We start from the raw sequence: 12,378 nt of genomic DNA, 5'->3' as shown, positions 1-12,378 counted from the left end.
AAGCGAATGAAACAAACACATGATAAAAACAATGTTTTTTTCTCCTCTCATTGCAATGTCTAATTAATGTATCTAACAGTATATTCATTAACCATTTAACTTTCTGTTCCTGAAATAAGAGTGCGAGAGAGCGCGAGAGAAAGAAAGAAAGAGAGACTGAGGGTTATATATATATATATATATATATATATATATATATATATATATATATATATATAGGGAGAGAGAGAGAGAGAGAGAGAGAGAGAGAGAGAGAGAGAGAGAGAGAGAGAGAGAGAGAGAGAGAGAGCGTCATTTTTTATGTTTGCGAAGTACCACAAAACTATTAATAAAAAAAACAAATTAATAAATACGTATTAAAGAGTAAGGAGATAAAGTTGCCTTGGGTTTTTTGTTTGCTTGTTTTTTGTTTGTTTGTTTTTTTGTTTTTATTTGTTTGTGTTTTACATACTTCTAACAGTAACTGTCCACGCCTTGTAGTTACCATACTCAAAGTCTTAAGTCTGCGTTAGAATCATTTTTCTAATTTGTCAAATGACAACTTGGTTTGAAATCCAGAATAGTGCCGTCTTATTTCGCGAGTTTGAGGCCATGCTACTTTCTTTGTTGCAGATTAATAACAATAGGAAATTGAACGGGAGCTTCAATTTTATAACCCCAACCAGCCCCCCCCCCCCCCCCCCCCCAAGAAAAAAAACAACAAAAAAACAACCCAAACATCCCCCCCCCCAAAAAAAAAAAACAAAAAAAAAAACACACACACACACACACACTAAAAAACACAAACACACACACAAAACAGAAACACACAAATGAAAAAACAACAAGACAACAACAACAACACCCCCCCCCCCCCAGATAATATGGAGGTTTCTGGAATCTCCTTTATCAACAAAACAATGAGTGCAACACTACAGTTATTTATTCGAGTTTCAAGCATCAACATTATCATTATGTTGCAAATTATGCATTGTAAATAAGATAAAGGTTTATAACTATATATGAGCACGTACGAGTAGTTTGCATATGGATTAATGTATTAAATACAAAATATGTTTTATACTTTATTGTAACAATATAAATGATCAACATTCTGTCTATAGAGCTAGCGCATTTCCGAGTCCCTGTGGCATGCCTGAGATGAGATTTTGAAGACAGACTTTATGTAGGCCTACTACATCGCTGATGTATTAACAATGATGTTATTTTTAGTTCTGACCAATGTTGCCAAACAGTTTTACCAAAATGCCAAATCTGATATAGAAAATTGTTATTAACAAAAAAAAAAAACAAAAAAAAAAAAACAAAAAAAAAAACAACAAAAAAAAAAAAAAAAAAAAAAACAAAAAAAAAAACAACGAAAAAAACAAAAACAAAAAAAAAAAACAACGAAAAAAAAAGAAAAGAAAAGAAAAAGGAAAAACAAAATAAATAAAAAGAAAAACAAAAAACCCAAAACGAAACAACTCCCCCCCCCCCCCCCCAAAAAAAACCCCAAACAAAACAAACAAAAAAAGATGGGAAAAAAACCCCCAACAAACCCAATAAAACAAAACAAGACCAACCCCCCCCCCCAAAAAAAAAAAAAAAACAAAGACAAAAAACAAAAACAAAACAAAAGTAAACAAAAAAGAAACAATCAAACGAAAAAATAAACAAACAAAAAAGATTCAAAGATGAAAAACAAAATAAAGTAAGACAAAAAAACCCCAACAAAATAACAACACAAACAACAACAAAAAATGAAAAAATAGACCCCCCTCCCCCCTCGAAGCCAACAAGTTGATTAAATGAAATAAGAAAAAAAAACAAACAAAAAAACAAAACAGACACAGTTATTAACAATGCAGAACCAAAGCAGACTAAAGTCTCTAAGGCACATTCCCATTTTTACGCTTAATGACCAGTAAAAATCTTAGTTTTCCCATTCCAATTTTCAATTTATAACGGTTTTCTGACTGAAAAATAGGAGTTCAATTCATGTATTAAGTGTTAATTTGTCAGTCTTTCAAACAGGTTTTTAAATCAACTATGTACTGTGTTTTTGTTTTGTTTTTTAAACCCAAATAAACCACGCCAAATTTCGTAGTATTTGGCACTAAAATGACAAATTGGCATCCCTTATTTTCTCAATAAGAGGGCGGCCCTTATCCACGATTGCGGCGATCCATATAAGGAGAATATCGAGGTCCTCTCAACCATGCTATTGATTATGAATGGCCATGAGGCCACTATATAAAAACTTTGTTTGCTGCTCATGATACTCAAAACAACGCTTTTAAATGCCCATGGTTGCTTGGGTTAATGAAATGGAGTAGTTTGTGATTCTATGCACCTATCAACCTTTGGAATATTATCTTAATGGTAAGTGCCTTTAATCAATCTATAATATAAGGTATTAAAAAAACACAACAACTTCTTAGTGTTGTTTTTGTCTTGTCTTGTATCAAAGTCACGTGATGCTGATCATGGTCAGTGAAAAGATAAGTGACGACCGCAAAATCTGGCCCAGATGTTGTGCTCTTTGGCAAGGCGCCTTACACGCATCACTCCACTCGACTTAAATGTGAATGAGTACCTGTCCATCAGTAGCGTAAAAGTGCTAGTACAAACAAAATGGCACAAAACATGCAACTTGTACAGTATAAAATGATTGCATAGAGAGAAAATAAAGAAAGCTTTGTGAAGCACATTGAGCTCGAGAGAAAATTGGGAGTGCCGCTATTACCGTATCAACGTATATTATATTTACACTCATATCTGTTCATTCTCTTTTGTCAGTATTTTGTCAGTGTACAGATTCCTTATCGGTCCACATATTTTCTCTCCTCTATCCCCTACATCATTTGCCATTTCCATACCGTATGATTCTTGCAGTCTTTGTTCGGACACAAAGCCATTTGATTTCAGCTGAGTCCTGTCTGCAATCGTTTTATGGAAAGGAAACTGCCAGCCGGATCAATTTACCTGTTTATTCGTTTATTTATTCATTTATTTATCTATTAATTTTGTGAGAGATGATAGTTGTTTCTTATACATCACATATCTAGTATATATGTTGTATTTCTTAGATAGGTATGTTTCATGTGAGAATCTTTTTTTTTTAGGAGGGGAGGGGGGGGGGGTTCTGAAGCAGTTTCATTGTGGGATATATGGTTTGAATTTCGCTACAGGATGCGTTGAACGTGGATATACTTCTGATATCGAACTTTTCCCTTTGCATTTTATCTTCTTTTCTTATATGCTTGTTAGCTTGATTTTAAAACTTTTGACAATATTATTATCCTCCTTTTATAGGTGCTGATCCGTAAAACATCTAAAACAAAACAATACTGAGTGTACAGCAGTAATAACCTGCTTGAATTTGAATCGAGAGGTCTGGATTCGAATCTCGAAGGATACACCGGTATATTTCATACAATAACGTAAGATTTAATGGCTCTTCTATAATCGTATTCCATATGGATGTTAAATCAAGACTGCAGCACAATCAAATGTTTTCAACCAAAAACAAACAAACAAACAACAACAAAACTCCAAAGAACACAACAAAACAACAACAACAACAACAACAACAACAACAAAAACAAAACAAAAAAACAAACAAAACAAAACAAAAAACAAAACAAAAACGCGTTATACTAGTTAATGCATTTAACCTTTCATTTTCTTTTAAAAAAATTAATGAACTTGCCTTGTTAATGTGCAAGATCTATTCACAGCATAATATAGCTTTACAATTTAATTTTATCCTAGAATAATTATTATCTGATTGCAGAGAGTAAAATTTCTTTTGAGAGTAAATATAAGATATCACATTATATATATATATATATATATATATATATATATATATATATATATATATATATATATATCTATACATACATACATATATATATATATATATATATATATATATATATATATATATATCTATACATATATATATATATATATATATATATATATATATATATATATATATATCCAACGCGGCTTGTTCCATTAAAAATTAATTTTTTTTTCAGTGCAGTGAGCACGATCTAAGTGTAACAGAATGATCAAAAAAAAAAGAGACTGTGTTATTTGACAACAAAATACGGATTTTAAAAATTAATTCATTAAATTATTTATTTATTCATTTTAATTGCAATAATATACTTATTGGGGTTCCCGATAGCCCATTTGGTAGAGCATTCATTCCACAAGGAAACGGACGCAGATCGACCCTGGGTGCAGTCGAGAATTTTTTTTCTGACCCTCTGTCCACGCAGCAGTGATTGAGTATCCGAGTCTGTTCGATCAGACGGAAAGTTATTTGCAATAGACTAGCGTCCTATCAAATGGGTAGCAAGCCATTGCTATTGTCCATTTCGCGTCGTAGAAACCGGGATAAACACCCGTTCTTTGGGCTTAATGGTTGTGAAGGAGTACAGTTTTACCGTTTTAAATATAATAACTCTTGCACTCTTGAAAGTGATGATAATGATGATGATGATGATGATGATGATGATGATGATGATAATGATGATGTTGTTGTTGATGCCGTTTTTTCAATGACTACGATGTTACTAGTGTGCATCTGTGTGAGTGTGTCTGTCAATATTGTATTGTTATAAATGTGTAACCAAATGACAAATTGCCACTTTTTTGGGGACAATAAAGATCTATTATTATTATTATTATTATTATTATTATTATTATTATTATTATTATTATTATTATTATTATTATTATTATTATTATTATTATTACTACTACTACTACTACTACTACTACTATTGTAATTTATTTTGTTGGTATGTTTTCTTCTTCAGTTACAATGAGTTTCCAAGAAGACTGGCAAAATGTTGACGACATTGCCAAGAGTAACCGCATCATGTTGGAGTCACAAAAGGCATGTGACGTCACATTCATTCTTGGAAAGGACGGGGATGGTTTTGGTGCTCACAAATTCATACTGATCAGTCGAAGTCCAGTATTCGACGTCATGCTTTCTGGACCAATGAGTGAGCTGAAGGAGTCGAATGAAATAGTTCTTCCAGATATAGAGATTGAGCCATTTAAGTCTTTATTAGAGTAAGCAGACAACTGATCTTTAATCTCGACAATTTTGTTGATTATTAAACCTAGCTCGCTTGCATTGCTGAAGCAATGTTATTTTCATTATTATTATCATCATCATCATCATCATCATCATCATCATCATCATCATCATCATCATCATCATCATCATCATCATCATCATTATTATTATTATTATTATTATTATTATTATTATTATTATTATTATTATTATTATTGTTATTATTATTATTACTGTTACTAGAAGAAAACGCCATTTTTTATATCTTATATTTCTCACAGATACATGTACACAGGACATACAAATATAAGTGCTGATAACGTCATCCCTCTTATGTATGCATCCAAGAAATACTGTGTAACAGGCCTGTCAAATAGATGTGTGGCATTCGTGGAGAACAATTTGGATGCACAAAACGCATGCAATGTGTTGGAGCAGGTGAGCTCGATACAACAATTCAATTCGCAACAACAATGTCAAAAACAACATTAACAACAACAGCAATAATACAACAACAACAACAACAACAACAACAACAACAACAACAACAACAACAACAACACAACAAAGATGATCCCTCAATTTCAAACAAAAATCCGTGAGCCACTTATAGGGAATGAGATTAACGGAAGAGTACGAGAGACGCATGCGCACAACCAACATGACGTTCTCTCTCTAATAACTTTTCCGCCGGTGACGTTACAGACTATGAGTGACGTCCAATCAAGGGACTCTACTCTTCCGCTAATCTCATTCCCTATATCAACTATCTGGTCCTATTTGCACGTATTTTTAAAAACAATAATGATTTCATAATTCGTGCTCTTTTCGTCTCCTGTTCACGATTGTTTGTTTTTATTATTTTCCAACCACAAAGGCGACCATTTCTTCCAAGCTATACTAACAAACTGCTCTTAAAGACGAATACGTTTCACGTATAAGATCATATAAGCTACCACATACTACAAAGTCTTATTGTTTAGCTAGCCACAACTTGTTAACATTTGACATCTATCCATATCATTACTAAGCACGAATAGTATCACAATTAATTTGATTGGAAACAACAACTAAACGAGTCATATTTATGTTTTTTTTCAATCTGATTTGAGAGGGACGGTTCTGCATTGATTAAACCATTTCATTGTTCGAGAGTTTAACATTCGACTCGTAATACTTTTTTGATGGTTTCTTCTATCAATTAAATAATTCTTTTCTTAGAACGATCATGCTCCCTTCTCTATTCTTAACTATTGCTATCATTTTTCACCAAAATTATTTCAGGCGCATTTCTTTGATGAAGATGATTTCCAAGAAAGAGTATTACAAGTGATTCTGAGAAAAGCCGAAGAAGTCCTTGAGACAGAAGACGTCAGTGAATTGTGCGTGAAATGTCTTTCTATGATTATCGGATCCGACAACCTCATAGCCAGTGTAATTACAATTTCAAAACTATTATCACCCTATATTGTGCCTCTTATCTCTTTTTAAATCACTAATATTACAAGCTAGGCTTTTTTGGCATTGTTGGTATTGGGAACATTTTCAAACTGAAACCCAGAGATATCCATCAGAAAATGAAAGTAATGATTATAATCAAGTGTTATGTATTGATTTATCAGACCTGTTAGTAAATCCATTAGATTGGCCACCCTCACATCAGATCCAGAACAAATGACGCATTGAAAATAAGGAATTCACTTCTTTAATTAAAGAAAAAATTAGCCTAACGCTCTTTAAAATAAATTTTATGATTTTCTTAAGGTGCTTCACCGTTTTAAAATTTGCTTGCGAGAGAGCCATTGGACCTGTAAACTTATATATATAAATATTGTGTCCAATTTGACACATCCTGATTATTTGATTAAAAGTACACTTTTTTTTATGACTGGCTCATTTGACGGATTGGAGTAAAGGCTTTTCCGTAAAAGATATTTTATTTTATATCAAATCCAGGAAGAAGCAGTTGTCAAGGCGTGTAAAAGATGGGCAAAGTCAGAGTGTGAAAGACGAGATTTAGTTGTCACAGATGACAACTGTAGAATTATGCTGGGCACCACACTCTATCAGGTAAATAGTATTATAGATAGAATGAAGATAACGTCACTCAGGTCTTTGTATATATATATATATATATATATATATATATATATATATATATACATATCTATGGACGCTTTAAAGGACAAGTAGGCTATCCCAGATTTTACTGTTTTGAGAAAATCAAAATTGGAGATTTCGATCCCAAAAATGCCCAATTACTCGAATACTATTCAATTTATTTTTCAAAACTTTCTGTGTGGAATGATAATTGTACTTGACGATGATAGTCATAAAAGAAAGCAACAAATACATTACAGAATTCTCTTATTTTATTAAAAACAAGTGGGTTGGCCGAGTTATCCATATTTAAACAGCATCACTGAGCAAAGAATTTACATTATATAATAAGGGCTATCCCACCCAACTTGCACATCAGGCCATTCCTAGTTAAATGGGCTATCCCATCTTACACATGGACATGTATGTATGTTGCGAAATAATGGGCTGTCCCTCTCACACACGCAGTCAATTTAATCAATTTTCCTACATTAAACGCATGTTTAATGCCTTAAATTATATTTTTTACGCGTCTAAACACATTACACTGACAATTGAAATGCAAAACATTATCTGATAAGATGGCATTGTTGTTTGGTGGGGAATTTTCTTCATTCAGTCGTGAGTTCGACATTTCTCGTGTTGAAGCCATATTTGAAGGGTTAGCCCACTTACACTTAATGTATTCAGTGTGTTTTCGGTTAAAACACAAGGCAGTTTATACCGATAACGAAGCAAATAAAAGAAATTAATGCTCGAAATCTTTTCAAGGGGTTGGGCAACGCCCACTTTTGACCCCTATGTAATTATTTAAAAAACCGAAAAATCTGGCATAGCCCATTTGTTCTTAAAAGCATCCATATAAAAATACGTGTGTGTGTGTGTGTGTGTGTGTGTGTGCGTATGTATGTATGTGTGAGCATATATAAGCTTTTATAAGAATTATGTATCTATTATTATTGCTTCTACTTCCATCACCACTATGAGAGTATTGTTATTCAGCCGATGCGATCAACATTGTTTAACTTCGGTACAAGACGAGACATCTCGTCGATTGGATATCAATCCCACGCTTCTCGTAAAATATTTCGTTAATTTCATTTTGTAATTAATTTTCTCAACTGCCTTCATCAAAAAAATGAATAATACCATTCAAAACACTGACTTAAAGACCTATCAGAGTATTACATCCTCCTCATTTTCCTCTTCCAGATTCGGTTTCCACTAATGGATTCTACAGCCTTCGTCAAGGAAGTGTCGACCGGGCATCTCTTGACTGATGAGGAAAAAGTGGATGTCATGGGTCGATATATTCTTCCTTCCAGGTAGAGAATTTTATAACCCTGTTCAGAAATAATTTTCAGTCCTTTGTTATTTTTGGCGCTTTCTCTCAAGACCAACAAAACTCCAATTTTATGTTTCTTGAACAGGATTACAGACCGGGTCTATGGTCCATGCTTCATAAAGGATTAGTTTTTCACCGTTCTATTAAAGATATGACCGTCTTTTAAAATGGTTGTAGATATCATGAGCTTTATAAAGCATTAAATGATCATATTATTATTATTATTATTATTATTATTATTATTATCATTATTATTATTATTATTATTATTATTATTATTATTATTATTATTATTATTATTATTATTATTATTATTATTATTATCGTTATTATTATTATTATTATTATTATTATTATTATTATTATTATTATTATTATTATTATTATTATTATTATTATTATTATTATTATTATTATGTCATATGAAGACACTGGAATAGAAAATGTGAAAATATTGGCGTAAATATAATTGTAGATTGTACATTTACTGGCTGACGTCTGGGTTATTCCAGTTTTTCCTTAAAATAGACCCTATAGACAACTTTTTCCTGTGGGATGAATAAGAGAATTATATTTTTATCAATTTTTATATGTTTTGTTGACGGGAATGGACATTGTTTCTATAAGGTTTTATCATCACTTTTCAACGTCTTGTTCAGCTCGACATAATGCCGTTTTGAGGTAATGGGTCACATATTATCATTTAAAGATTATTAATCTTTACTTTCCCTTTTGTCGGATCGTATTTACAAAAAAGTGTAGGTTTATGTTCATGATTCATTATCAATGTATCCACAGGTCAAGTAAATTTTTCTCTGCTGTGTCTCGTAAAAAGAACAGGCATCACCAATTTAATCGGTTCAAGACCAGAAGTCAAGTCCCGTTCAACAACAAATCTGGCTGTAATGCTATTTCATTCAAGGTTTGGAACTTTCGAATATTCGTGGCAACTTTTTAAAAAATAAAATAGATACTAATCAATCCGAACTTGTCCCGATAGCTCTCGCTTCACACGCGGAGGGACAGGGATCGATCCTCGTCGAAGACAAGATTTTTTTACTGACCCCGAGGTCCACCAAGCAGTGAATGTGCAGTTGGGTCTGTTAGATCTGCCTGAAGTTCTTTGTATTAGACTTGTGTCTTGTTTAAAGTGTAACGAGCAATTGCTGTCGTCCATCAAATGCTATTAATAAATTCTGCCTCCATGAGCCACTGGCTCTATGCTGGGCTACATTACATTTACATAAAAATGTAGGCAACAATCGTATATAAATATTAGCTGAGTGCACCATGCCCTTTTCTTATTGTAAATCTCGATTAGACTGTATTATGTAAACCCCCGATCTTATAAAGGAACCATAATATCTTAGATCTCTGCATAAAAATGCGTCCAGCATTAATGGTCTATGTGCGGCCATGTGGTCTTGTGGTATGACATTCGCTTTTGGACCGGAAGGTCCTGGGTTCGAGCAACGCTCCGCGCATAGTTGAGTCCCTGAAAAAGACTCTTTACTCACATTTTCTCACCGTACTCAGGTGTAAATTCTTAAGATTAAACCACCAAGTTCATTAAAAGCAAAATGATAAAAAAAATTCAATCAATAAAAATCAAAGGCGAAGTCAGTGAATGAGTATATTTAAAGGACTGTGCAATTTTGCATCAATTGTTTCGAGTGAGACGCTCTAAAATCACGCAATATTTTTGAAATCTGCAATGGCATTTTCCATATTTTGCATTTAAATCCGCTAGACGTCTATGTTTAATTGCGGTCAATATACATATTCTCTTTTATTACTATCTATTAGAATTTGAATATTTTTCTTTTCCAATCCCAGACGAGTAAGGACGTGTCATTGGAAGGGTTTACTCTTTACGGGACCTGTAGGCCAGGAGAACAAGAACTGCAAGTGTGTGGTAGAATACTGGACACTAACGAAGGGGTCCTTGGCTCTGTGGAAACGACCATCACCACAAACGGAACCACAGACATATATGAAGTTCTTTTTGACGAAAGTGTTCGAATCAAGTCTTATGAGCACTATACAATAAAAGTAGATATTTCAGGCCCTCATACATATGCTGGGGAAGACGGGAGGTTGACAAGTTTTGCTGGAGATACAATATTTACATTCTTCCATTCTGACGCCTCTCAGACTGGGACAACAGTTGGAAATGGCCAATTACCAGGACTTATATTTTCTTTGTAAAATCGGGAGTGATTTTAATGGGATCCAAAAGTCGTGATGTCACACCTTCCCTCTTCCGGTTCAAAACTCCTTGGAAGTGTGTAAACCAGTCCTTCCGACAATGAATATACAATGAATAGGTCTCAAATTGAATCAGATGGTAGTATAACTATTTTAGTAGCAGGATGTATAGGCATATTCTTATGATTAATGGGCGTAAAACAACGAGGATAGATGATCTTGATTGACGATCAGCATTTGTTTAGGCTAGAAACCAGAAGATTAGTTGCAAAATGTATGCATCCAGTCATCCGGAGGACTGGTTCCACATTTTCAAGGAAATTGGAACTTGTATTTTGACATCACACTATTGTTCCTGTTGTATCAAGCACAAAACGGATAAGATGACTTGGCTTATTGAATATAACAACACAAGTTTCAATGTTGATATAATATATTACATTTCTCAAGATAAAACCAAGGATCTGAAAGTAATGCTGTATCATCAACAGTAAATCTGTCTCGTTCGTTCAAGGAGATGCACAATAAAAATATTAAGCATAGGTTATTTTATCAACGTTCAAACCATAGTCATTATCCCATGGCAATGATGAAGAAGGTGGCTGTAGTGGAGATGAGTATGTTGTTTTTTGTTTTTTGTTTGTTGTTGTTGTTCATGATGATGATGATGATGATGATGATGATGATGATGATGATGATGATGATGATGATGTTCTGATGATGATTATTATGTCAATGCTGGTGGTGGGGCTGTGTCGACGAAGCATAAATGTGTCATCATAATTACTATCATCCCTTGTTCCATTTCTAGGCATGGTTAGGAGTTTGGACCAGGGACGGCTGGTAATAATGGGCAGGGTGGGCAAATACCAGCCTGTTTTTTCAAGTTATAAGCTGTATTACCAGGTCCGAAATAATCTAATTTAAATTAGATCATTTTAAAAGTTAGTACTTAAACTTGATACTTCGTACTGAAATCAATTTGTATGTATTTTTGATAGATTGCGAATCACCATGCACCCCGTAATGCATAAACCAGGATACGCTCCTGCTCTTTTTTATCACCCCCCCCCCCTTTCCCAACCATTCCACTCCGCCCACATCGTCATCTCATCGTCACGTCGCCTGACGGTGATTTTGCTGTCTGGCCTCTCTAGTTCTAGGTCGGGCTAATTCAAATGAGCCCACCTTATAAACCAGTGAGCACTAAATAGAGATTTTGGCAAACGAACTTTTTCTTATTTATTGCCTTACTTGTGCTGGTACCATTGCTGTAATAACATTGGGAAGGTTACAGTATTGAATTAAATTTATCAATTTACTAATATTATATCAAGTTAGTATTAACTTGTGTTGTTTTAATATATTTGTTTATCCATTTAAATTATTTCTTTTTTTTTTCTCGTTTTCTTTAGTGCTTCTCAAAATTCATTTATTTAAATTGTTGTCTTATTTGTTTCTTGTTTTGTTTTGTTTTGTTTTTTTAAACAAATTAATTTGTTCCTTTTTAAAAAATTCTTAAAGTAATTACCGCTGTATTTTTATTGCCAGACTAAATATTTTTGCAAAACAATGTATTTTCTATTGCATTCCCTCTAATAAAACACTTTTATTCAGACGTCACGACTAAATAATA

At 33.3% G+C, this 12,378-nt stretch overlaps 1 protein-coding gene across 2 annotated transcripts in view; it reads left to right on the top strand.

Annotated features, from left to right (window-relative positions):
• Nucleotides 1–859: 859 nt before the first annotated feature.
• Nucleotides 860–12,378, top strand: part of LOC144965299 (BTB/POZ domain-containing protein 6-like) — a 12,242-nt gene continuing 723 nt past the window's right edge. Inside the window, exons 1-8 of one of the 2 annotated variants that reach the window (XM_078900513.1) lie at nucleotides 860–2,364; nucleotides 4,821–5,082; nucleotides 5,371–5,527; nucleotides 6,374–6,523; nucleotides 7,046–7,159; nucleotides 8,402–8,514; nucleotides 9,333–9,456; nucleotides 10,371–12,378. The exon at nucleotides 10,371–12,378 is cut by the window's right edge and continues 722 nt beyond it. In XM_078900513.1, the coding sequence (XP_078756639.1) occupies nucleotides 4,826–5,082; nucleotides 5,371–5,527; nucleotides 6,374–6,523; nucleotides 7,046–7,159; nucleotides 8,402–8,514; nucleotides 9,333–9,456; nucleotides 10,371–10,742 (1,287 nt within the window). In that variant the 5' untranslated portion in view covers nucleotides 860–2,364; nucleotides 4,821–4,825 and the 3' untranslated portion in view covers nucleotides 10,743–12,378. Of the gene's footprint in view, nucleotides 2,365–3,291; nucleotides 3,426–4,820; nucleotides 5,083–5,370; nucleotides 5,528–6,373; nucleotides 6,524–7,045; nucleotides 7,160–8,401; nucleotides 8,515–9,332; nucleotides 9,457–10,370 lie in introns of those variants that run through there. The other variant, XM_078900514.1, reaches the window with a different exon arrangement.

This window comes from Berghia stephanieae, chromosome 2 (genome assembly GCF_034508935.2).
Source record: "Berghia stephanieae isolate SIO BIC M18660-M18661 chromosome 2, UCSD_Bste_1.3, whole genome shotgun sequence".
In the NCBI taxonomy this organism is placed as follows: Eukaryota; Metazoa; Mollusca; class Gastropoda; order Nudibranchia; family Aeolidiidae; genus Berghia; species Berghia stephanieae.
The sequence above is the reverse complement of the archived record's forward strand: the minus strand, read 5'-3'. Positions and strand labels throughout refer to the sequence as shown.